The 27,803-nt window shown below is 46.8% G+C and overlaps 1 protein-coding gene across 1 annotated transcript; it reads left to right on the top strand.

The window, feature by feature from the left end:
- Nucleotides 1-7,666: 7,666 nt before the first annotated feature.
- On the top strand, nt 7,667-26,434 carry iav (transient receptor potential cation channel subfamily V iav). Its single transcript, XM_089588707.1, has 13 exons — nt 7,667-8,497; nt 10,448-10,673; nt 14,644-14,759; nt 15,170-15,406; nt 15,577-15,728; nt 19,860-20,076; nt 22,051-22,212; nt 22,296-22,493; nt 22,669-22,778; nt 23,170-23,399; nt 24,682-24,960; nt 25,106-25,460; nt 26,071-26,434. The coding sequence occupies exons 1-13, from the start codon at nt 7,667-7,669 to the stop codon at nt 26,285-26,287; spliced, it is 3,330 nt and encodes a 1,109-aa protein (XP_089444833.1). The 3' UTR covers nt 26,288-26,434.
- The last annotated feature ends 1,369 nt before the right edge of the window (nt 26,435-27,803 follow it).

The raw sequence follows: 27,803 nt of genomic DNA, 5'->3' as shown, positions 1-27,803 counted from the left end.
TCCGCTCCTATATCATACACGGCTACAGATACCACCATCCGTGTGTGCAAGAGCTAGTATTTACTCCTGGCTTTCTTTTTCAAAAGCTCATATATATACGGGTACATGGACCCTCCTCTCGTTTTTCTCGCGTATACTGGATTCTCCGGTTTTCCGCGCGCGTCAAGCATATATATACGTAGGCGTCGCGTAAAGCTCTCCTCGTTTATTCTTCTTCTCCGCTGGCGTTTCTTTTTTTTTTTTTTTTTTTTTTTTACCTCCTCACGTTTGCACTATTTGCTATTTATCGGCTGTCGACACCTCGGCGTTGCTGCTGCTCCAACGTTGATCGACCCATCACTTTTGGAGTACGATTACAATCGTTTTTCAGAGCTGCAGTGTTCGTTGTTATGATTAAGAGATTTTAACCGGCGACGCATTGGCTCGTAATTGAGAGGAAAATTATTTATAAAACAAACATATGTTCCAATCACGTGTATACCATTAATCATTAAAAAGATTGTACTTTTGATCCAAGTGCGCGGAAAATTTTGAGCGATGTGTCATGCAAAAAAATATTTAGACTGATAATTATTAGCACATGTAGTGTTCGAAAATCTGTTAATGTAAGCAAATCAGGGGTGTCATTCCGGCACATTATCGCGGAATTACTTCAATAAACAGACGTTCTGGCAATTTTGAGTAATTGAGCTGCCGTGCCAGAAGGAGCTTCGGGCTAAATTGCATTTTCCTTTGTCAATTGGATGATTCAGCACAAACGTTATGAAGTTTTCAAGTGTCGTTACACAAAAGATGATTTCCAAAGTTTTTAAGACGTCCGGTACAGCGGTAAGGGACAATCATCCTCTTGAGTGAAAACATTGAGAAAAGCGAATTTAACTTTACAAAACTTAACACGTTAGCTTCATTTTCAATTTCCAAAAATCAGAGAGGATAGATATGGAGTAAAATTGTTTAAAAAAAAGCTGTTTGAATATTTTTAAATAAAAATTACAATGAGCGTGAATTTCAAGAAGTAAGTACTAAAGCATACTATGTAAGCAATAAATATATTGGAAAAACAGTAATGCACAGCAGTAATTTGCACTCGCATGAGTTCACCTGTGAAAGTACTGTTTCTACGCCCAAATGCACAGCTTTTCCACTAGAGAATTTTCCATTATCCGCGTGTACAATTTGGATTACACACCTGAATCGGTCAGAGGAAAAAAAAAAAAAAAAGAATAACCCTCGATGCAGTGGTAGTGCAAATAAAAACGACGTACGAAGCAAACAAGTCCCCCAAGAGCATTTGAAAAAAGTAATATCAGTGACTGACGCATCATTCGAACTTTGAAAGATTTTCAGGTTCGGGGTGAACATTCAACTTCCGTCGATTCAAACTTTTTTTAATATAAACTAACTTTTTCATGACAGACTGCCAATACGTAGAGAAAAATACCATCCTAAAGAATGTCAACGGCGCTTTGTCACCTAATGAGTTTTTTTTTTTCCCAAACAGTAATAGGATGTACTTGGCCCGTAATTGGCTACCTCGAACTTGTGAATTACAAGCACTTCAGGCAACCAAAAAAAAGTTAGAGCTGAAAGTTCGCCTCAAAGAAGTTCGAAATAACTCTGATCTCACTCGTCTGTATTTAAACTTTGATAAGCTTTTTCGAGCTCACAAGGTACCCGAGACCCGGTAAATTTTCAATAATAACGTACTCGCGAAACTATATTTAAAAATATAATCGTTGCGTAAGAAATGTTGTTTGCACAACGTCTGCTTCTGTCTGCTACGTGTACTTACTTATCGCAGGAAAGGAATCTAAGTCGTTAAAATTTATGTCAGTACGGATCTTTTAGAAAAAAAATTTCAAGGTAACACGATGACTCACCACTGAATAGTTATGGATGTTTGCAATGATCTACATAAATACACCTTGGTAAATTATATACTGTACAAAAGCAATTATCTTGATTTCCGTGATAGAATTGCAACTGTTACGAAACATGAACCATTACAATGAACATCATCTTATTGGTTTGTTAAATCACGCCAATCCATCGGTCAGTATGATTTATTGGGTCATTCATCATTTATTACCAAGAGTTAGAGTTGACACATGCGTGACAATAAAAAGCCCGGAGGATTGCCATCATAGCCGCCCAATCTACTTTTTATTGTCTGTCGTGCGGCGGTGGAATAAGTATTACACGTGTAATCGGTGAACCGATTACTCCTCGTTCGATCGAGTAGTTTACACGTTGATAGATGATGATCATAACAAAGTTACTTTTAACTCGGAGTCTTGGTTTTTTTTTCCTCTAATTTTTTATATTGCTCAGGTGTTTTATAACGTAGTCCAGACGTCTATTTCATAAAAAAAACGATTGTCCGTCGAAATAAGTTTAATCGGTAATTACCATGGCTAACATTTTAGTTTTTGTACACGGCGTGGCTTACACATATACAACCCAATTAAAAAAATGTCTCTGATTAAGTTGCCCAAGTTGTCCGATGTGAGAAGTTATTAAGCAAACGTCATGAAATATTAAAAGCTTCGAAAGCCACGTGGCTTATTGAAAAATCGATTTTTACGAGGTAACGAATTATTTCTTTATTTATATGTTGGAGCTTTTACAGAATTGAGGGAACCATTTTTTTTCAATTTTTACGAGAGTAAAAAAAAAAAAAAAAAAAGCTTTTTCTATACCCCATCCACTCAGACGGATGATTTTTTATTCCCATTGGCCGGCTAAAAAATATCCTTCACCAGCACATACGTCTTTCGTCCCTTTTTCTGGAGAAATTCCACTTGCGTCATCGAATTTTAGCATCATCCAATCTTTCAAGGGCCATTTCTCGCAGGCATTCCTAAGAGTCGGGGAAAAAAAAAAAAAAAAAAAAAGTGATACCATTCTGATTTATGCGGTCGCGTGTTATCGATCCACTTACGTATAAACAAATCATCGCTGGAGTTAACGCTCAGCCGACGACAGAAAATAAAATACTTATGCAAATCAGTGGTTTGCTTTTTCATTCGATGCAAATCAGACCTCTTTGGTAAGAGAAAGCGTTAGCTTCGCAACATTTTTCGTTGGTATACATATACATTGAACAAACAATGGGACAAAAAGTATATATATATATGCGCAGACTAAAAGGCCGTTAATTCGATACCTGTCGGCAAATTTACTTTTGGGGGCGCGGGAGAGTTTAATAACGTATGCACGCCACCTCTCCGAAGAGCTTCCTCCCATCTACATGCGAGAGTCTCCCCGGCAATTAACTTCCTTCCGTGCACGTGCAGCCTCTCACGGGAGGACCTATATACGCCGTACTTTCAAAGCCCGTGTACACCAGCGTCTTATGCACGTGAATGGTCTTTGAGAGTATATACGATATATTGGCCTATCGATATCACCGCGACACTTGAATTTCCCTGCGCCAGAGTGACGGAGAGGAAGCTCGTGAGAGCTGACGTCTAATGTTATTACGCTCGTATGAGCACAACCGATGGCTGGACAAAGTGCAGTGCTTGATAGTACGGAGAGTCGGTTCGTATTCGATTCGCCCGCCAGATTTATATGTATGGGGGTGCGATCGATGAACCGTTTCCGCGACGATGGCTCGGATGAATTTAATTGGCTGTCGAACAGGAGGCACGCGACTTTGCCCCCGATTTTTTTCTTTTTTTTTTTTTACTTTTCGTGCCCTGTCATGTTTATTCAATGGGTTTGATTTTTAAAATTCATTTTCAATTTTTCTTCAATTAAAATGTTTGGATCCGTCGGGTAAAGTTACGTGTTTGTTGTTGGGTACAATTATTTTTTGCTTTTTTTTCGGGATCGCGGGGGAAAAGTGAAGGGTTGCCAAGCGCAAAGTGTCACGAAAATTGAAAACAAAAAGTGTCCCTTTTGCGTTTCACAGTGTTTGATTGGCAAACGTCGTGGGCACGAAATCAAAAAATATCTAACGTTTAAACTCGAAAAATGTAAATAAATCATTTATAGTCCATTGCAATGATATCAAACGATCCGCGAGTTGTTTGTGCATCGCACGATGTTTTTGTGAACGATTAACGAATTTATCGTGAGCTGTACCACAATCAGAGTGAAATGTTCCAGGAAAAAAAACCGATTTCTCCGGAAGAAAGGCTACGCGCGTTTTTCACCCTCCACCAAGCGGGGGTCGAAAGCTCGAACAAATATTTTTTGATACTCGCGCGTGGGCGTTGCGTATACGAGAGGCATAAGTATCCTTTTTTCACCCTCGGCGTGATAATCACGAAAATGGTATAGCGAAGCTCTTTCGTAAGTATATACATGTATATATACGTGAGATCGATGACTGATGGGACATACGATAGTTGAAGCAGCTGCGGAGTTTGTGATTTTATTGATTGTTTGCTGAGATACGATGAGCCAAGCTCGAGGTTGCGTGTGGGAAAATAAAGGCTATAAACGAGGGTTGGGCTCGTTGTTTAGGCATATACATATATAGCCGAGCAGCTCGAATCGAGGGGCTCGATGGAGGCTAGTTATCTCTATATTACGCGTATTGGTAACATTTTGTTGATCCCTCACAGAGGAAACATCACGTATAGGTACATAGTCGATGAGTTTGAATTTTTCATTGGAGGAAGTCGTACATTATCAACACCTCCTTTTTGCACTAGATTGTAAGTACTATACAAATTACAGCTTGCTAAACAAAGTTTTAATTGAAAGTAAAATTGCCGTGCAATGGTTTCGGTAATCATGTTACAACAAAAGCCAATTTATTGCTTTATATAGAGAGTTCTCGTAATCAGCGTTTACAAAAATAACATTTTCCGCTCTCGTCATTTGATTCGCATCCATATTTTTAATCCATGGATATCGAAACAATTTGTCACTCTCCCACAATGATATTTCTTCCAATAAGTGCCAATTGAGTTTGACAATAGCTCAATAACAGTACAGCGTCGCAAAATTTTCTTTCTTTCTTAAATCCAAAGGTCACGTCCACGAAGCCAGAGCTAGTACCACACAATTAAGTATACTTGGAGAGAGAAAAGAAAAACGCGGAGCCCCGAATGGCGAAATCAGAGCGCAAGCTCGCCGATATCGACTTCTCATTATCGCCTCATGAATAATTCGCGCACGGAGCTATTTGCGAATGATTCATGCCGAGCACGCGTGATCGACTCTGCACGGCGCGTCCACTCCTTGCTCGTCAATTTTCCACCTGCTCCTTGCGACGACGACATTCGAGGACAATAAACTGCCGTTGTATACTCATATAGTCCCTACATACATACACGGAGCAGCGGTTAAAGAGTCACGGGGGAAATTTCCAAATTGACTTTGGCTGCTGGCGTCAATTTTGCGATGATTTAACAAAGTTATCGTGCTCGATAGCGGAAGGCGCTTCGCTGACAACAATTTGGGCCCAGGGAGTCTTTCTTCATTGCGTTAGGCGGATGGAAATTTTAGCGTGTTCCGTAAAGTGCAGACGATGAGTTGGAAGCGCTTTTTGTCTCGTTCGACAGCTGTCGGGACGCAGTGGCAATGCGAAAAGTGTCGCTTTTACTTGAAATCGGTGTATTAAATTGGAAAATTGTTGATCGGGTAACTTTGTAAACTGCACAAATAAACGTTACGAGGACGACTGGAAATTGCAAGTGATTTCTCGTCTGTTGGAAAATTTTCAACATCAGAAGTCACTTTATCCTCGGTCGAATGTCCATTAAACGTACGGCACTCGTCAACGGTTTAATCGACCAGCGTTTACAGGCGCACTCCGGATGGTCCGAAAAAAAAAGAAACCGAGAGAAAAATAGAATAAAAGCTGCCATCCCCCTCCCCCCGGGCAAATTGAGTTTCATTTAAAGCCACTCCCCCACCCGGCGTGTAGCTGCTGTTCTACTTTGCGATCGATTTCAATGGCATTTCTGGAAACGAAATCGTGTCCCTGTCCGCCGATTTTGTTGATCGGCAAATTGCGCTTTTTGATCTCCGGTGAGACGCAAAAACCGGTACGTTTCGCGTCTGGATTTTATTTCACTGTACAACAGTCACAATGGGTATGCAAAAACAAGGGCTTTCACGGGTATTCGCTGTATTGCTGAAAAAAAAAAATGTTGACCTGTAACGGAGGGTGACAAGTGGACACACGAAACCGATCCTCTGTTTTTTTTTTTTTTTTTCATTTCACCTCCAGTCGAACGGAAACGAAATCGTAACGCCCTGCATCTGTTGTCAAGAAAACAAGAGGCTAACGAGTGCCAATGGAACATTGATCCCCATAAAACTCCCCAAGGCACATAAATCAGAGCTCGTCGACTCATCTTCCCGGGAAAAACCTGCCATTCCGAGCGATCAAACGTTTCATTTCCGATGGGGTGAAAAAAAAAAAAAAAAAAAAATTCACGCCAGTCTCGGATTGATACCTCCGGTCGAGTGAAGCATAAAAAAAAAAGGGGAACCCGAGCTCCAAAAACACGTCCATCAATCACGCGACTATGTACGTACGGGCCAATCGTCACCTGCAACACTCGATGGGTACACCCATAAGCTACACATGAGAGCCGATAGCAAAAACAAAGCAAAGGAAATCGAGGGCAATCGCGGGGGTGTATCGGACTACATCCACCCTCGGCACCCACAAACTGTGCTAAGGTCAAAGCTCTCGGCTCGCAAAGTGGGGCACCGCGGGTGTAGGTGGCTGCCGATCATGCGACCTCTCCCCGTGGATGGCTTTCACCGACTTCACTTACTTGGGTAAAAAAGGGGGGGCAAAAAAAATAAAAGACCCCGCGCAGCCATTCAGCGTATCGCCGCACGAACTTTCTCCTTTATCACAGAGCTCGCGGAGGGTACAATGTGGAATCTTGTCACGTACATTATAGACACGAAGCGCCCGATTCGCGAGTGGCACGCTCCGTCGAAAGTTGGATTTCCACGTGTCTGCGTCGGTGCATTTGTCGGGCGAGCGTGTGCAAGCGGCTCGGGGGATTTATTCTATCCAACGGCCATCCTAGAATTCGCGCATATATATACGTACGTTTACGTTGTTGCCGGTTGCTATAGAGAGCTTGCCCCTCTAATACTCGCCCCCTGACAACCCCGAGGATCGAGTCCGTGAGCTCCGTAGTGCCTACCGTAGTCCGCCTACCGTACGTACTTGGCGCAGCTCTGTTTTGTCGACGGGACTTTACGCAAAGCTAAACTCGATCGGCTCAACTGACCGTTGGTCAACGGGTGTCGCCCCAAAAGCTCCATCGGGTTGTATATACCTATATAGGAAAAGTGTAGGCTTAGCCCCAAAGAGGAGCTGAAAAGCGCATGCGCGTCGCGCGAATGCAGATGCGACTGCTATATATAGCGTTGACGATGCCCTTGTGAAAAGAAAACGAGTACCACTCGTGTGGGCGTTGTTGATATTAATTCCAAAAAGTTTTGAGCGCGAGTTTGAAAAATGTGACGTTTCGCGCGTGCAAGCGACGGTCGCGCGCGTGACTGGCCGATTATGACGGGGTACGGAACAATTAGCAGTTACGGCCTTAGGAGGAGGAGGAGGAGGAGTGGGAGGAGAAGGGCGACGAAGACGATAAGCGCGATCGTTTGGGAACGTCGGATGGTCATCCGAAAGCAAAGGGGAAGAAAGTTAGCGGCGAGGGTCGACGATGCGGCCTGAATGGGCGGACTGTGCGCCTCCTGTCAAGGTCGAGACAGCCAATTGAAGGCTGGCTCGATCCTCGACCGGGTGATCAGCCAGGCGAGCGACAAGGACCAGTGCCTGCTCTACCAGTTCGCGAACTACAAGAAGGGGGGCAAGCTCATCGAGACGTACAACGGCCAGCCGGGTGGCCAACAGGAGGTCGAGCGCCTGATCCGCGAGACATTTGGCCCACTGATGTACGCCAACGGCAAGGGCCAGACGATCAATCGGGCCGAGTACCTGCGCTGGAAGTTCCGCGACCTCGACCAGGTCATCGTGCCCATCGAGGCGTCGCTCTCGCGGCACGACCCCCTCGCCTCCTGGAAGGACCACGAGGCCTGCTGGCAGATGAAGTACCGGGGCTCCTTGGGCGAGAGTCTCCTCCACGTGCTGATAATCTGTGACACGCGGAGCCACACTAGGATAGCCCGGACCCTGCTCAAGTGCTTCCCCCGACTGGCGATCGACATCGTCGAGGGCGAGGAGTACCATGGTGCGAGCGCCCTCCACCTGGCCATCGCCTACGCGAACAACGAGCTCGTCCAGGACTTGGTCGAGGCCGGGGCCGTGGTGTCCCAGAGGGCGACAGGCAGTTTCTTCCTGCCCAAGGACCAGCAGCGCGCCAGACCGGCCAAGAACACGGACTACGAGGGCCTGGCCTACCTCGGGGAGTACCCCCTGGCTTGGGCCGCCTGCTGCGCCAACGAGTCCGTGTACAACCTGCTGCTCGACTCTGGGGCCCACCCCGACGAGCAGGACACCTTCGGCAACATGATCCTCCACATGGTCGTCGTCGGGGACAAGCTGGTGCGCGTGGCCTTTTTTTTGTTTTTTCTTTTGTTCTTAATTAAGGAAAAAAAGAAATCTATATCGAGGAAAGATGGAGCGCGATGAGATACGAGTGCTCGTTCCGACCGCGTGCACTATCCCGGTTATCCCCCTCCGCCTGCTTATCCGTGTGCAACTATATGTAGCGCTCTTTCGGCTAAAATGGGACGACGCGAGTGGAAAAGTTTCGCCGCGGCATCATCGTCGGCTCGAGGGTTCGATGTGTGCCAGCAAACACGTCACGACGCACTTAAACACGAGGCACTCGTGTCGAGCTGGTGTACCTCGTCAGCTGGGAGATACGCGGATCGTTGGCCCTTATTCTTATGTATACATGTATACACATACGTGTGGAGGTAGCCGCGCTTGCTCGCGAGATTACATAGGTACTTGTATTACTTTCAAATAAACTGTGCTTGTATGGTTCAGTATCTATGACAGATAATATACATACAAAGAATTTCGTTTTAGCTGTCACTTTAGGGGTAACAAGAAATTTGAGACTTACAATCATTTGTGGGTTAAGAAAGAAAATTTGGATTTTTCTGGGTCTGCCGTACGAAGTATTTGGAATTTTTTTCCCCCCCTTTCGGTTCCCCTTCGCTAAGATATAACTTTTCGTTGTCGAGGTTGAACCTCAAACTAAAGGAGCTCGTTTCTAACATCAAGTCCTGCTCACCATTTCTGTGTATCTTGTGATTCGTGTTATTCCGGGGAAATAAAATACGCGGTCCTCTGTCAGACGCGTTTTTCGTGTTCTTTCTTGGCTCTCTTGATTTGGTGAAAGGTACGTTGTTCCCTTCTGATTCGTCCTCCGGTGGACCCGTCAAAGGTGTAGACGATCCCTCGGTACACAATTAACAAGTCCACGTGAGCACACACACACACCCCGTGTACCTGCGTATCGTAAGTGCAAGTAAAACGTAGGTAGCAACTTGATCATCGACGCGTAAATAAAAATAACGCGCTTTGAGAGCCAGCGGAGAGGAAGTTTTCGCGTGTTCGCTCGGTTGGATGCATCTCATGAAAATGGTATTCTAAGAAGACGAAGAGGAGGATGGTGGAGTAGAGCTCGCGAGGAATATGGATGATGCTCGGGTGCTGCATTAGCCCTTCTCTCCGCGGGTATACCATCACCCGAGGCCCTCGCAACGGCTTCTCCTTGAGAGATTTTTCCTTCACTTTTTTTTTTTTTTTTTTTTCCTCCTCTTCTTGCTTATGTTTTGTATGTGTGTGTGGGTGGGTGTCTGAGCTTCTCGTAGCCTCGTTGTTATTCATCGATCGGAAGAAAACTACTTGTCCCGGCTGGTAAGCCGCCGGCGAGACTGCAATTACGGAATATTTTTCACGACGACTAAGTGATTCTCGATAAACCCTTGTATCATTATGCATAAAACTAGTGTACACATACGTAACTATATATTATACTACCCCACATGAGACGCGAGAGGGACGAGTTTATAGGATGATGTTAAAGCGTTGTACGTGCATTATGCATGGGCATATACATATACATATATATATACATAAATATGTGAGTAACAATAGTGGTGGTAGTTTCTCAAGTTTCGTATATACCAGTGGAGCCTGTATTATTTACCTGATGTACTTACAAGTCTGTTGGCTTGCATTTCAATAATTTACAGTGCGGAGAATACATTTTCAAATCGATGTTCGCTCTAAAAGGGCAGCAATCCGTGTAAATAGTTTACGATGTTTAGGAAAATCAATAATCCTCACACTCGAAAAATTGTTTTTCTTTTTTTTACATCACCGAAGCAAAAGCTCACCCCAATATCCGTACGATAAAAATAATAAAAAATAATAAAAAACATAAATAAATAAAACCTTTGCACCAACAAAAATATGGCACGCATGGGTGGCATAAGGTATATATAAAAATGTAACAAGGATGACACGTGATTGCAGGACATGTTTGGGTACGCGTTGCGCCACCCGAAGCTACCGGCGCGCAACGGCATAGCCAACGCGGCAGGACTGACGCCGCTCACCCTCGCCTGCCAGTTGGGCCGAGCCGAGGTGTTCCGCGAGATGCTGGAGCTGTCGGCACGCGAGTTCTGGCGCTACAGCAACATCACCTGCTCCGCGTATCCGCTCAACGCCCTCGACACTCTGCTCCCAGATGGAAGGACCAGTACGTCGACTCCCACGCATACATATATACACCACCACCCCCCCTTCCCTCCCCTCTCTGTTTGCAGCTGTCGTTTGATTACACGCGACCCGGCATTTGCACTCTGGGTGTATATATATACACGTACCAACTCCTAATGCTGTTAATTGCGTGTAGAGTGGACGCACCGTGGCTCCGTCTTATTGGATTCCCTCTGTCCCTTCCCCATGCATAGTCCGACTCGACGTGTGCAGTAACTACTGATGGCGCACATACACACACACATGTGTGTATATATATATAAGTACGTGTATATGCTGTACGCGCTCTTGCGTGATAACTTTTGGGAATTCTGGTGCACGTCGTTACGAGCCGAACAAGGGAACGGGGGGAGGTGAGGGGGGGGGATTAAAAAAGGAGGCGCGCACTGGCTTGGAAACTTTTCTTTTCTCTCTCTCTGCTGCCTCATTCGCGCGCAGTTCCACGTCGCGGTGGAAGTAGGTATACGCGGCATCGATCGGCCGACCTACTCTGCATTTGCATCGGGCCGCTGCAATAATTTTCCCCCGATTTGTGCAATTAATGAGTCCGCTCGTTCGATTCCCAACGTAGCCTCGAGCCTTTTCTTCCCTCCTCTTCTTCTTGTTCCTTTTTTTCTCTCGGCTTGTGTTTTTTTGTTTGTTGTTTTATACACTCGTGTATGTTGCCTGTTTAATACGATAAAAAAAAAAAAAACTTTACCACCCCTTGTATACGTGATGCAGCTATAGCACGGGTGTGCATATATAATCCTAATGCCGAATGTATAAAGGGAAAGCTGATACTTTGGCGGCTTATCTTGTTTTCTCGTCAAAGTTTTCGCATTAAATTTTTATACTTATACCATGAAACGTCGGCTTGCTCGTCGCGTTGTCATGTTCGCGTGCGTTGCACGTAAATTTGATTAGAAAAAAAAAAAAAAGAATTTTGAACTGCTAAACAGCCAAACTTCATAATCATTTGCGTAAACGACATTATATGTAGTTATCGTTCGCACCAATGCACACTCACGGGGGTTGAGCACCGAACTGTAGACGCATATATGATCTCCCCATTGTCCGGACAGCTTAGCGCACTGTCACGGAAGGTCTATAATACTACGGGGATGGAGGACAATAAGGCCGGATCGGTAAGTGTGGACATGTACAAGTAAGAACGTGAAAGAGGGTGGGGGGGGAGAGGGTTGGGAGTAGCGGAGAGAGCAAAACGACGCTCGTAATTACGGGGCGTTTAACGAAGTTTCGGAATTAGCCTCATCAGGCTTGCACTGCCACTGTTGTTATATATATGTACACGCAAAGAGCAGGCGAGTGGGGGGGGGTAGGGGGTTAAGTTCCCGAAATCCATTATCCTTGTGTAGGAGAGTCGGGTCGTATATATAATTATACATATATACACAGGGGCGTCTCGTCTCATTGCGCGTGTCACTTTGGCGGAAAGAAAGGACCCAAAGCCGAGAGAACGGGGTACACTGCACACAGAGGCCGGGAGATTGAATAAGACGGATGGGAGCGCGCGGGCAAGTTTGTCGCAGCTGTATACGGAGCGAAGGGGGTTGGGTGAAAGTACATCGGGGGAGGGGGGCTGATGGTTTTAAAGCTGCTGCCGAGGGATCGACGACGAAAAGACTGCTGCCGCGGGGCAACTTTGGCAATTAGCTGTATACATGGTAGATACGGGCGAGGAGGAATCTTGGCGACTCAGATTGAGATAATTCACATAGTCGCTTGCTTATATTTGCCGCATTTGTGCAATTATTTTAAACGAATCATTCGTACGTTATATATATATATATATGTATACTTGTGACAAGATATTTTTATGATCTTGCGATTTCGAGGAATACACCGCGATTGGATCTTTGAACAGTTGGGGGGGTAATATTTGTGGAGCAAACAATTGTCAATCAAATGGAAGGTGAACGATGGTGACTCGGCGTTTTTTGAGGACACACGTCAAAGACATCGCTATACAGGTCAAAGCGTCGGACTGTCTGCGCGTCGAATGGACTTTTATTTCCAGTGATGTATGGCCAGATACAATCGGCACACGGTTTGGGACGCGTTTGAATTTACCGTCTCGCCGGATCGGGTGGAAAAGTTCGTCGCGAAATGATAATCTTTGTGAGCCCGAGCACCTGGGACGGGTACCCGGTGGAAGGAAAAAAGAAAGTGCAGATGTAAAAATGCGGCAAAGATGGAAAAAAAGAGCAAACGAGTGACACGAAAATCGAGAAAAGTAGAAAATCACCAGCGGCATACAAGGGATATCGAGAGGATACGGTTGGGAAGATGAAATCTATGACGGGGGGGGGGAGCTTCGGGTAAAGTTTTCGCTTCATTTCGCGGCACAGCTCGATTTTAATTAAGACTGATTGTTTGAGCGCCCTCGAGAGAGCTGGAAAATCAATTCTCTGCAGCTTCGGCCCCGGCGCAGTCGTTATCTTTTTTTTTTTTTTCCTCCCCCCCTATAGACGTGGATGTAAAAACGTGTCGGTTATTTGCGGGGATGTCGCGGTATTGAAATGCGCTTTTGCTCTCTTTTCAATTTTCTTATTCAAGAGCCCATCACTTTCTCCGCGCTGTACGCGTGATCGTCCACCAGCACCGATGCCTCTCCGAGCCCAAACTATTTCGATTGGTGCGCTTTTTTTGTTCCTCCCACTCTCGGTACACGTGCTGCGGAGAGCTTTTTAATTTCGTTGGTTTGCATGGATTGTTGGCCCCTTTGACCCGTGATTCATCCATGTGTAATTAACTTGTGTACTTTTATCGCGGAAATTGGATGTTCACTTTGACAAAGCCAACGATTAAACATCGATGATTGCGAAGAATGAAAAAAAAAAAGAAAAAAAAACAGCCAAGCAGAGGAGTGTACGTTTATTAAACAGCAAACGAAAATTCATTACACCAGAGCACACCCCTGCAAAGTTGTTAATTAAAAGTGCACGTAAATCTTTTCGCTAACGAGCTGTCGTCCGTCACCTCGTACTCTCGAAAAGAAAATCTAAACACCGGCCTCGCCAGGGCTATTCTATACACCCACACACTCGTACGTGACGTATATAACTTTACAGAGGCGGACACGATCTCCGCTCACCTTTCGTTATAACGCCCAATAAAGTTGTCGGCGCGACTAATTAATCCGCGCGAGAGATTCAGTCCTCCGCTCTCGCGTCTCGTACTCCCGTGTCACTGGTATACACACGTATAATACGGAAGATCGTACACACGTTGGTGCAAAAGTTTTCGTGTAGCCGAGGGAGAAGCTCCCACCCTTCCGAAACGATTAGGGATAAACGGGAGCTCTGATCTCTACGGCGCGTGCACGTACGCGACTCTAATCGTGCGGCTTGACGTAAATCTCCGTGCGCCGTGGAAGTTGGCCCGAGACAAATCGACGTTTGAGCTTCGATGCTGTATTGGTTGTTGGTACATTTAATTTATCATCTCGATTTTAATCCCCAAAATCATCCGTATGAAAAGCAACCAGTGAACGGAAGAAAAAATGTGCCGATTTGCGTTGCAAAGCTTTCGCGAGGTCCCTCTACATGTATACAGTTGAAAAAAAAAAAAAAAAAAAAAAAAAGAAGCGGAGGAGAGAATGGATCGCGTTGTTGATTACAGCGAGTAAGAATCGCTTAAACGTCCATTAAAGTCGAGGAAGCGGAAGAGGCCGGTCGGAGTGGCGCTTCGACAACTTTTCCCCAACCAGCTCAGCGCCGTCCTGTAAAAGGGCTGCTGCTATTACGGAGGTGCACTAAACGACTCGAGAGAGAGGGAGATTCCTCATCCCGCTTGCACATAGTCGAGGAGTTACGTGGGGGGGGGGCGAGTCCTCGGGAAGGGGAGATAATAACTAGCCGGGGGGGAGGGGGGCAACAACCGTAACAGCAGCCGCACTTCATCCGACAAATGGATATCCGTCCCCCCAGCTCTTGCAACTTTTTCAGATTGGAACTCGGCCCTGTTTATCATTCTCAACGGGACAAAGGAGGAGCACTTGGATATGCTGGACGGCGGCATCATTCAGCGATTGCTCGAGGAAAAATGGAAGACCTTCGCTCGGGTAAGCCTCTTTTTTTTTTTTTATTCTCCCCCCCCCCCCCTACAAAGAACACCCATCTTGTGTATGCGCGGTGTTTCTTTCTTTATTTCCTATACCCATCACTCGCGCGTGGTGCATTGTCGTCCCTCCTCATCCCGAGCGGTTCTGGCTATTGTTCTCCGGCCTGTCTCATCAGCCTCTCTGAAACATCTCGTCTTTTTTTTCTATTTATAAAAAGTCTCAGATGAGACAAAAAAAAAAAAAAAAAAGTATCCGAATGAAACTCGATACAGTCATCATCTGGGACAAAAGCCCCGCTTATACGTCCTCGATATGTATATACCCAATAAACTGACAGTCCCATAGTAGAGTTTTGACGATACGTATCGCATTTCCGTGCTCCCTCCACCCCTTGGCCGTCTCGACGAAAGCTACAGTTCATGAAGCGGCTAGTCATCCTCGTGTTCCATCTGATGTCGCTGTCCGTGGCGGTGTACCTGCGCCCGACCGAGTCCGACGTCCCCCTCATGAGGTGGCCCGAGGAGGTAAGCGAGGCCGCCCGCGCCGCCGCCGAGTGCATCACTGTCCTCGGCGTCCTGGGCTACATTCTCATCCAACTCGGCGGCGAGATCGTCAACATTGGCTTCGTCTCGTTCCTCAAACAACTGGTACACGTGTCCTTAGCTGCTTTTTTTTTTTTTTTTTTTTTTTTTCGCAAGTACAAGTATTTACAATTCACGCCACAATCAGTAGAACAGCCCGAGTATGGTCAGACGCGCGTCACGATTCTCACCCACTCTGTTTTTACGGATACTAATGGACCGTTAAATGTTCCCAGAGCCACGAGCCGGCCAAATTCATCTTTCTGATGAGCAACATCCTTATACTGGCCTGCATCCCGTACAGACTGTCCGGGGAGCGGCACATCGAGGACGCCATACTCATCGTTGCGGTGCCGGGCTCCTGGTTTCTCCTCATGTTCTTTGCCGGGTGAGTGTAGTCAAATACTTATTGAAACCCTCTCGACACCCGGTTGTGCGCACCATCGAAAAGAGTCAAAGGTGTATGAAAAAACAGAGCCAAAGAAAAATCTCGGAGCCTCACGCGTGGGCGAGTCTTATTAACGAGGGAAAACGATGCCGACCCATCGTTTGCAAAGTATTGAATTTTACTCCATCCGTACAGCGTATAACAAATACGTTTTCTACCTTTTCCATTTACACCGTTAACTGCAGAGTCGACGTTTTTGCTCTCGCGTGTCTGTACGTTGGTGTAACGTGCGGATGTGAAAAATAAACCAAGCGAATTTTCGATAAAACCAACCCTCGGTGTTTTTGACGCGAACGCGCCATATCATATCTACGCACATTGCGCACGAATGACGTGGAATGTGGGCGCTCGACGTGTTACATTTTAATGGTTGTTTTTTTTTGTCCGAGCAACGAAATTTCGCGCCACGCCGACACAAAATCGTTTTGCCGATGGTTTATTGATTATCATCCATTCGAAGCACAAAATTGACGCCCTCCGCCCTATATATTTGTCCGACGATGCATATATACATTAGTCCGTAGGAGTTGCCGTTGGATATTATTAACGTCGAAATTCCGCCGAAAATTTTGACTCTCCCTCGAAATTCCGTGCACCGTAATCATAAATTGAGCAGAAGTAGCCCGAGAGAGCTTGGCAAGCCTTTTTTGCTCTCGAGGCTGCCGATACACGCGGCTCTGCCCTTCTTCCAACCGGCCATTAAAGAGACATTACCCCGACGAGTTTGTCTGAAAAACACACACCCTTCGCTCGGGTACACTTTACCTCACACGCGTCCGAAACTTGGTACACAACACCCCCCTTCGTTCCTCGGGCTCGTGCAAAACAAAAAAAAAGAGACAAATAGCAGCGAAAATCGCGTGTCTGACGCGTGTTTGTCCCTTTTTTTTTATCATCGTCCATCTCGTCCACTTGTCTATGCGACACGTATATATATTCTGACATCCTGCGGAGGAGTATGAAAAAACGCAGATGCCGCGGCACTTAAAGAGCGGGAGGGTGGAGAGGGGAAAAAAGGGGCTACGGGGATTTGAGCCGCGTCCGCCCGAGTTTGTACACGCGGGTTGTTAATTATCTCGGCTAGACCTTAAACAAGCGCGATGATCGAGCGATTCTCGCCTTTTTTTTTTTTTTTTTTTTCACTTTCACTGTCCACTCGAGCGGGAAGAAAGTTTGTCAACCTCTGGAAAAAGGTCGAGCCCACCGCCCCGTGATTTATGTAAATTTCACTCCGAGACCTGTAAAGTATGTATACGCGGGTACAAGAGCGTAAAGTATAGCCCCCGTATACGTGCACGGCCGCAGAGACACGGTGTGTCAGAGCCGTCCTCGTGGTGGTCGCGCGCCGCTGCACGTCGTCAGAAATTACCGGACCATTCATAAAGCACGACTCCCTCCCGGTTTGCCTCGCTGTCAAGCCTTGACGTGTAATTTCGGATGTAGGTACGGAGCTACGTGCACTCGTTACCTTCCGACGCGGGTCTACCTAATAAAACTCGTTTTCGCCTCAGGAGTCTCGGGTTAATCCGAAAAACGGGTTGGTAGGTAGTAGGTATACATACACGTTACTTCACCCGGCGAGGTGTTTTATTAACATTCACAGTTTACCCTTACCAAGGCCATACTGCCAAAGTAACGCGTGTACATCATATACCCCAACGTGGACTCGTAGCAGTTCGCGAATCTAAACCGCATATAATTATACACCCACGTGAAGCAGAGCCAAGTGAGCCGTCCTGACCGATCGAGTTACCGTATAGTATAAACGCCGTTTAGTCTCGGGTGTATGGAGCTCGTGCTTTAGAACACGATAAAACAGCGCCGCCCTTCCGACGCAGTTTGGAGTTCACTTTGGAGAAATGGCAGCGTTGATGCCCCCTTCCCCGTGAAAATATCCGGGATTTCGGGGTCCCCCTGGTGGTGTATTTGCGCGCGACTAGCGGGAGACGCGAATATGAGCCACGGGATTACCGATACGCCAGATGCTCCCCCATACATGTATATGTGTGTATACACCTCAGGCCACAATGATACGCGCCCGCTCGGTGCTTTTAACGCTCCTCCGCTATACTCTCGTGCACGCGTCTTTTTTTTTTCCAGCTGTGTGCGCGTGCGTCTTCTCCGATTCCCTTTTTTCTTCTTCTTCTTCTTTTCTCTAATAGCTGTCGAGCGCAGAAAAAAAGAGGGTTTTTGCCCTTTCTCGTGTACACCCGGGTTTTTTTTTTTTTTTTTTTTTTTTTTTTTTTTTTTTTGCGGTCAAAGACGAGTAGACGCGTATCGCGCGCCCGCGAGCAAAGGGCAAAAAAGATGTACACGGCACGGCTCTTCAAAAGAGACATACTTACACACACGCGAGCGCGACGGGGGCAATTTTTGGTCTCTTGGAAGAATATAAGCTTCCCCAGGGGTTGGCGCTTGAGATCCGCGTACGTCGTTAGATTTTTACCGGTGCTCTCTGTGCAACCGTATTTTCGGAGCATTTCGCAGGGAGTATCGATTTGAAGCTGCACATGGGTTTGTTTTTTTTTTTTTTTTTTTTTTTTTCCATTGAGACCAAGGAAAAAATAATTCGGTAATGCTTTCAGCAGTTTTTTTGCTCTCAACAACGGGGGAGCTTCACAAAGTGATTTATGGTTCCGAAGAGCATTTCGCTGGATTTTTTTTCCCCCGAAATAGTTTACCCCATAAATTATAATCTACGTCGGTATGCATACACATATTACGAAACCGAGACATGCACGTATGTGAGTGCATTAAAAAAATGTGCAGCGCCTGACTTTTCCAGCGGAAGCGTATATATATATAACAGCAAATCACCGCGCGACGCTGAGTTTATGCGTATGAGATAATTTTTACGCGAAAAGCGTGCAAGCATGACTCGGATTAATCGGCACGAAACCGGTGGCGAAGTTATATATTATATATATTCAGGAGTCGAAGAGACAAAAATGTACAAGGAGCAGCGGAAAATTCAAACCACCGAGAGCCACGAGAGCCCAAAAGGACCCGAAATGCATAGAGTGAGCGTATAGGAAAAAAGAGGCCGGGGTCGCGCAGCGGGGCCAAGGAGTTAATCTTCCGGCGGGCGAAAAAGAAGAGTCGCGCGGCCCCGGCGAGTCGATAAATCCCCTTATAACGATCTGGAAAGTCGCTCCTCCTCCTACTCGTACCTTCTGGTACACACACACACACAGAGGGGGTAGAGGAGGCGCGGGCGCTCGTTATCGAGCGGTCTTGCCCCTGCGCGCGTTATTCGCCGTTGCGGTGCTTTCCGCCGAGCTTGGAAAGAAGACGGAGAGAGAGAGAGTAGCTTCTGTTTGAGAGGGAAAATAAACCCCTCGACCTTTACAAAGTACCGCGCGGCGCCAAATCGTGTGCATGTATAATTCGAAGGTGCGCAGGGGGTGGGAAAAAAAAGCCCGACCCTCGCGTCCACTTGACACGTATATATAATATCTGTTGTTCCGGTTTTTGGATTATTTCGCTCCGCGGGGCCTTTTCGCGGCCGATTACCGGTAAAAAAAAAGCGCGTGTTTTTCCTTTTCGTTTGTTTTCGCGTTCACCCTCACGTTTCCGCGGCAACAGTGGGGAAGGAAATCCAGCGTTGTTCTTCTCTCCCTCGCGGTGAGTTATGTACTCGAGGGAGCCGCTGGCCCGATGGCCGATATGATTTTCCCCGTATGGGGAAAAAAAAAGGTACGAGTTGCGCGCCACTGCGGCTCTTTGGTTTTTCTTTTCCCTCCCAGCCTCTCGGAAATATCGCTCGGACGTGCAGGTAGTTTGGACCGTTATTTTTCGGCTTTTCAATTTTCGATACGTGAGTTATCGCGCGCCCCTGTAATTTCGCAGCCGAGACCTGGCGATTAATTTCACCCCACGGGGGAGACACACGGGTCCCCGTAAATTCTGCGACGCAAAGGGAGTATGTGCCGTTAATGGGCGTCGCAGGCGTATACAAGGCGATGCGTATATACTTGACTCTATTCGATGGTGAGAGCGATAAATATATAGGAGCGGATGGGGGAGGTGGTAACGAATGAAACAAGGTGATGAGTACATGTACCGATGCAGGGCGATCCGGTTGACGGGTCCTTTCGTCACGATGGTCTACAGCATGATAACGGGGGACATGCTCACCTTCGGCATCATCTACAGCATCGTCCTATGCGGCTTCTCCCAGACCTTTTTCTTCCTCTACAGGGGCTTCCCCGGCGTCAAGTCGACCCTCTATCACTCCTACTACTCGACCTGGATGGCGCTCTTTCAGATAACCCTCGGCGATTACAGCGTGAGTTCTAACCCCCCGAGCTTACTGTTACATTGCACCGTATCTTTTTCAAATAATAATAATAATAATAATAATCACCGCTTGTTCACCCATACATCCTCGTTGCGAATAATCAATAGCACTGCACTATACAGCTCTCTGAGCTCCCCTTAATTTTTTTTTTTTTTTTTTTTTTTACATTTCGGTGACCCCGGGTGAACAGAACAAAGGAATAATATCTTCATGCTCCTCGGTTGGTGGCACATTCCTTCAAATGAAAGTGCCGTCCGAATCGAAATACTGGGTAAACCTTCGTCACTGAATTTACGAAAAAGCTGCGAGAAAAAAAAAACACCTTTCGCCGGAGAAAGTCGCGTGACAGAAGCGCGTTTATAACCACCCCTAGGCTAAGCTCGGCCAATAAAATGTGTCGCGAGGCCGTTTCCCGAGCCGAAGAATTTTTCTCTCGCGTCTGGTGTAAAATTTTCAAACTTTCCTCCACGGGTGTAATTCAACGCACTTGACATAGTAGATGTACAGAGTTTGAACGGAGGGTGGGAAAATATATGAAAAAAAAAAAAACGGGTTTACTTTCGTCGGTGATAAAAACTCTCTTACTATTCAATTTTCAGCCACCCTGTAGCGCTGCATGGAAAAAAAAGTCGAGAACAAAAGCTCGAAGGGTAATTTTCCGTGTGAACTCCAGCAGCATGGATACGGAATCTATATACGTGTATCCAATATCGCGCGAAGCTAAACTATTTTACAATTTCGAATAAACGCTCTCGCTCCTTTTTTCTTGTTTTTTTTTTTTTTTCGATATCGCTCGGAAAAATCACACCACGTCCGTAAAAGAAGAAGAAACAAAAAAAGGGGGCATTATTAATTGCGCGGATGCACCGAGGGGGGGGGGGGGGCAAGAATAACGGAGCGAGCAGCTGGTTTTTAATCGGCAGGATCCGGCAACCCTATTGTCGGCGCTACCGGTGAGCAACGCACAATGGCCCACGCGTATTTCACCTCGTGTTATTGTTCGCTGCTCCTCCTTCCGGGCGCTTCCAGCTCGCGAGTCCTCGATCCGCCCGTTGTTCATTCTCGCCCCAGTCTTCGATCACCTCCCCGTGTGGCTGGGTAATGATTTTTTTTTTTCCTTCCAATAAAAAAACACATGCATTTTTTTTTTTTTTTTGACATCATCGGGAGCGCATCACCCATATAAGCACAGAGTCGATCTAATCAGTACTTGTCCAATCCTGCAAAACACACACGCACGCGTGCACGTATATAGATCTACAAATCAGCCAAAGTCCACCCCGTGGGAGGACGCGGTGGTGTTTGTGGTGGGTATACACACGGGGTAAATGAGAAAATCATCGGACCGATACCCCGCGTATAGGTATACGTAAATATATACAAGTACAGCCACCGCATGGCGTTTGTGAATTCGCAAACACAGAGGACCACGAGCGGCTGACGTATTTGGGCTATCGCTTTAGATTTTCTAGATGCTCGCGCACACCCTATATAAGTATGTGCGTTTGCCCCGCCGCTGCCGCACTAATTTTCAGAGTCCCGACACTCGACGTTGTACATATGCACTCTCTTCCGAGCGACTTGATGTTGGGTCCGTCGTATATCGTACGCGTATATTGTGCACATGCTTTTGCGGTATTTTTTTTTTTTTTTTTTTTTTCAAATGATTGCACACGCACGCGCCACCGGGCATTGCGCACGTTTTATGCCCCTCAGCGACTTATCGACAGATCCGTATACGCGTGTGCCGATATTGAAAATGTAAAATTGCGAGGGCGCGAGGAGCTTTTGACGTGGCCCATAACGCTTACAACCCACGCTTGGTCGATACACATATATGACTTGCTCCGATTGCTGCGACACGCGCTCTCTATGTGTATTTAACGTACAATGTCATGGAAATCGGCATTTTTTCTTTACAATTTGTTGTTCCTACCATGTGAAATATTTATACACGTGTAGTACACGGACCTGAGCTTCACCACGTACCCGAACCTCAGCAAGACGGTATTCGCCATATTTCTGGTCCTCGTGCCGATCCTGCTGCTCAACATGCTGATAGCCATGATGGGCAACACCTACGCCCACGTGATCGAGCAGAGCGAAAAGGAGTGGGTCAAACAGGTGACTCGTACTCCACATAAAACCTGTATTTATATGTGTATATGTATATATATACTTACACACTTTTGCCATCGCTCGTACAGTGGGCCAAGATCGTGGTGTCGCTGGAGCGCGCGGTGTCGCAGAAGGACGCCCACCACTACTTGCAGGAATACAGCATTAAACTCGGCCCCGGGGACGACCCGAACGATCCGGCCTCGGAGCAGCGCGGCGTCATGGTCATCAAGAGCAAGTCCAAGACGAGGGCCAGGCAGCGCAAGGGCGCCGTCGCCAACTGGAAGGCAAGCCTTACTTTCGTTTCATTAAAAACAAATGCAACTCCACTTAATCCGGCACGGATAAATAATTTACCACTCGCACGACTGCAAACTCATGAATGTTTAATAAACGGAATGGAATGGGAAGAACAAAAAAAAACATCATAATAACATGTAACTCGTTTCTCGATTTGCATAGAGAGTCGGCAAGGTGACGAACGCGGCGCTGAAGAAGCGCGGCCTGACCGGGGAAGAGCTGCGGCTGATCATGTGGGGCCGAGCGTCCTTTTCCACGCCAGTCAGGACGAGGTGAGTTCCCCTCCGTTTTTTTTTTCTCCTCGCGCGCCCGAGGGCAGGGGGAGGGGGGAAGTTAATTATGCCAGGGCGGGGCGAGAAATTCATTAAAATGCGCGCCGGGAAGTTTCCGCCGCGGAATTTTTGCGCCGCTTCCTGCAAAGCTGTTTTAAATTAACGCGGGATCGGCCGGGAAAGAGCTTTTCTTCGTTAGGGCTAATGACGGAATATTGGGGCAAGGGGAGGGGTGCTCTGTGCCGTTTCACTGCTGGTGAATAGTCATCGCGGTACTTGTTACTTACGTACGATGAATTTTTTTTTTTTTTTTATTTTTTTTTTTACATTTTTTATCTATTTGTGACAATGGTTGATGAGACACTGATGTTTTGTTTTGTCGTGCTCCTAGTCCACTTCTGGATCAAGCTGTGTCCACTGGTGTTGGTTTCGGGGATGCTCTCACCGCTGCCCTCGATGTGATGACCTTTGCCGCGGATGCCCCGATCGTGGGCGATGCTACTTTGGCGGTGCCACCGCAGGTTGACCAACCCGCACAAGCTCCAGTCGACGGTACTGCCAAAACTGAGCCGCCAGTCATTACAACGTCGACTGTGGCTGTCAAAGAAGAAAGTAAAACAGGTGAGGGTCGAGTGCGTGAATTTTTTTTCTTTTCGTTCCGTAAAACTGTATCATTTACGTGCGCGAGAGTGAATCGGTTGAAGCGAATTTAAATGTAAAACGGCGACGGAGTTAATTATGAAATTTCCTTGTGGGCACAAGGCTCGTCTCCGCTCTGCGTGTACTCTCGAGTTTTTCAAAATAATTAGTAATTTAATTACAGCCGGAGCAAGTGGTTTTTTTTTCCTCTCACTCATGCGGAGCTTTGAATCGTCATGAAACGTTGAAGTATACCCATCGAGGAACGAGAAGCGCTTCGATGACCGAAAAAACACCATAAATTTCCCACGAGCCGTAACGATATCGTAAATTACGTTTTATTACGTAATTTATACTTTGCCGAAACTTTTCTAGTTCCCACCCCCGCGTCTCCCTCATATTTTCGTGAAATTTACAACCAGCCTTTCCCCGCAGGTTTTCCCCTCGACAAACACGTTTCTTTATCGCGCCAATATACATACAAGTATATTGCAGCCTCGAAAGGAAATAAAACCATTGTCGCATTGAATTCGCTAATTATAAACATAAAAGACGGAAAAGCCGCGCGAATCAGCCCCGTTCACCCCCAAACACACACGGGCGCGCGTATCTGGAACTTTTCCAAATCGCCAAGTTTGGAGCTCGTAAAAAATGGCCCGAATTACCCCTCGAAAAGTTTGGCGTCGACGCGACGCGACATTTTTCTCCTCCTTCGCCCTCTATATTCCTCCCGTCGAGGAAAATTTCCCCCTGGAAATCCCCTTCCCCCACTTCTGACTCTCCGCATGAAAGATTTCGCGGCGGAATGAAGCAACCCTATACATATATATATACACACTCGCGGCGAGGGACGAGGTCAATGATTCTACCCTTTCGCTGTACGAGCGAGCGGATAATTAAACGCGTATATACCTATTACACCCCACCCCTGGTTTCCTATCGTGTAAATTACGCGAAAAATAATCATCCCACCGCCGAGCTCTTTCAAAGGAGGTAACCCTCTGCTGCTGTATTTTCAGTGCAAATAATGCTCTTCAGCGTTGCATCGCTGAGATAACGCTTTCTCCCCACTTTCCGGGGCTGCCGATCAAATCCTGCAAAAAAAAAATTGGCCCTTACTTTACCCACTTGTGTGTATACGTATGTATCCGTGAAAATTAATCACTCGCAACTCCGGACCGGCCGTATCGGCAGGGCGAGCGAAACTCTGACGGGAGGCGATCGAGATAAATGACAGTACAGAGCTCCTTGGGATGGAAAAAAGTTTCAGCCGCAGGCGTGCCCAGCTGGAGCGACGATCCACTGTTGGACCTGATGCTCGCCATCGAGAGGGCCTGCGACGAGGAGACGCTCCAACGCCTGGCGCGCTCGGCCCAGATCGCCGGGGAGAAGGCTCGAGCCAAGCCCGAAGGCGACCAGCACGCCTACCTTGAGAAGCTCGCCCTCGGTGGCCTCGGACTCGCACCCCTGCCCAACGACCCAAAGCCCAAGCCCCCGAAGGACCATTACTTCACCGAGTCCAGCGACAGCGACATTTTTCCAAGTGAGTCGTTTCTTTCTTTCGCTTCTCCACCGTGGCACCCCAGTTGATCAAAATACCCCCGTAGAATAACACCCACCCACCAGCGCCCCGTATTGCGCGCTTATAGGGTCGAAAAAAAGGAAAAAAATGTTGATAAAACCCACAGACGAGGGCCAGCTGGACACGGAGTTGAGGCTGCAGCGCATGAGGTCGTTGACGAGCCGGTTGGCAGGTGAGCGGAAGTCCGTTGACGCGGTAGCGTCGGAGTGGACCTTGCTCCCCCCGGTGTCGTCGTTGCTCGACTCCTCGCTCGACGACACTTCCGGCTGCCGGTTCCTCGCTCGTCCGCCAGCAGTGGTGGGACGGCTGGCGGAAACTCGGGCGGTCACGCTGGCCGGCCCAGTGGCTGGAGTTGCTGTCGCGGTTGGTACGGGCGCAACGGGCGAGCAGTGCCAACGACAGGGGAAGCGCACGAGCAAGCGAACAAAGCGCCACAAGAGACCAAGGACGGCCACGAATCGGTGGGTGGTTCCTTTTTCCTTTCCTTTCGTCGTATACTATTTGTACTATCGTATAAATGTAGAGGTGGGTTCCCAGCCGAGTGGGAAATGGGCTCTCCCTTGATAGCCGAGCGGTGAAAAATTTAGCCGGAAAGGAGCTTTCAGTTTCTCTCATTTTTGCTTTTCATTCGGATACTGGATGTATTGTGCGCCCGTTTGCACTTTCTGATAAATCATACTCCCACGCATGTTGATAATATCTCTTGGAGTGGATCCTTTTTTTTTTTTTCATCCTGTTTTGCATGATCGTGGGGGGATCATTCGATTGGTTTTACACGTGCTGAAACTTTGATTCATACATTTCGTGCTTGCGATCCTGTTGATACTGATTTATGGGCAGTTAATACATATTTATCAAAGATAAAAAAAAGTAAAAATACGATCGCGTCTGACCAATGGGTGTCCGTTACTACTAGATAAAAAGATTACACTCAAAGTTATATACGCTGGTAGATCCAAGTTTCAATATATATTTTTTCGAATGGAAATAAAGGTGGTTCAATACCGTGGGTATAAGGGGGAGGGAAATTGTGTGTAGTATAGGTGCATTGTCGAGGCATATCCTTTGCAGGGTGTCGCCGAAGGAGACGAGCGAGATTCCAAGTGGCAAAGCAAAGCCGTCCGTCTCGGCCGGGAGCGCCACGACTGCGAGCGACGGCAACAAGGGGTCGCTGGCTAGCGGTTCCTCCGGGACCGTCGATCCACTGGAGCCTTGGAGCACACGCGGCATCAAAGACATGAACGCCATACTCGCCTGGAATGAGCGACCCGACCCCGACGTCCCTTGATCCCTCCCCCCGTCCACCCAATAACCCTCCCCCCTCCCATGTACTCCGCGACTCCGGTATCTGGCAGCGGATCTCTCCGCTGGGATTTTCACCCGGACTTTGGTTCTACTCTCTACATCTCTACTGTGCTCCTGGTTTTTATGATTGTCCCGTTCGCCACTAATGTTCCAAATTGCTTCGCATGTTTTACCAGGATATACATCACGAATATAAATAAAAACACGTACTTGCGACAAAAAATAAAATAAAATAAAAAAAACGTTTGTCATTCCATTCCCGTCATGCGCGAAAACGCCGAAAAATCCAAGTGTATGATGTAACCGCAGGGATAGTGTGTACAAACGGGGCGAGTTGGGATGAACAAATGAATAAACAGAATCAAAGGATACGAGGGAGAGTGAGATAAATAATTCAGCCTGTCCGGTTGGTCGGGCCATTAATTATTTTCGAAGGACAATTTGCCGGACGACGCAATCGGAATCACGTTAGTCCGGGCTGGCTGTATCTCGGGGGCCCGGCTGCTTTATTGAAAAAAATTGCCATTTCTCATCCACCGCTATCTCCGCCCTGCTCTCCCTCTCTCTCTCTTCTGCAGCGACGTTACCTACCTACCTACCCCTTTTTTTCTTTCTTTTTCCGTCTCTATCTCCGACGCCGTAATCGTTCCTATTTTTTTTTTTTTTTTTTTTTTTTTTCCAACCCTTTACCAGCTCCAATACGCGTGCACAGCCTCACTCGTACAGGTCGAGATACATGTCTTTTCATTTTACCTTTTTTCGTACACGCGAGCGCTTTAAAAAATTCCTCCCGAAGAGCTACTCCTGGAGGGCAATTAAGTAATGTAAATATGGTCCCGGTAATTTGCATTTTTCCAAAGTGGCGCGGGGAATTAAAAAATACATATAATATATAACTCGTCGCACACCGAAACCCGTCCTGCGCTCATTTTACACGTACACATATACATATACTGCGTATACAATTTCAAGGGTGTGTTGGGCAAACTTTAAAATTAAATTTAAAATTTTCACGAGACGAGCTTTATTTCGCTCTCAACGGGAAAACTAATTAGCTGACCGATCCGTCACGAGGTAGCATCAGTATGAAATAATTGAATTTGTAATTGCGCAGTTACTTTGACCCCGAGAACAACGTTGGCACCAAGGAATGCGCAATATCATAATGCTGCCCGATCAATATTGTATATATATTACCTTTACACATCCGAGCCCCCGATGGATATTGGATCTTGTAGTGTATACACACTTGGTTGATGATCGAGTGAGCAGTGAAGATTAGGTGCCAATATCTGCACGTTCGGAGTGTACGATACGTTTTGCGATTGCAGCGTTGCATGTATTTGTATGGAATGTATACTCTATCCATCCAAAAGTCAACGCAAACACACCGTCTAATCTTTGAAACACTCTCCCGGCAACTGATCACTCCGAGCCTTCGATTGTACCTGTTCACATCTCCGGCCTCACCGTTGGTTTTAAAATAACAGACTGCAAAG

Source organism: Copidosoma floridanum, unplaced genomic scaffold (genome assembly GCF_036245765.1).
Source record: "Copidosoma floridanum isolate Cflo_tuat_1 unplaced genomic scaffold, Cflo_Japanese_pri ptg000001l, whole genome shotgun sequence".
Lineage (NCBI taxonomy): Eukaryota > Metazoa > Arthropoda > Insecta > Hymenoptera > Encyrtidae > Copidosoma > Copidosoma floridanum.
This window is presented reverse-complemented; position numbering and strand designations above follow the sequence as displayed.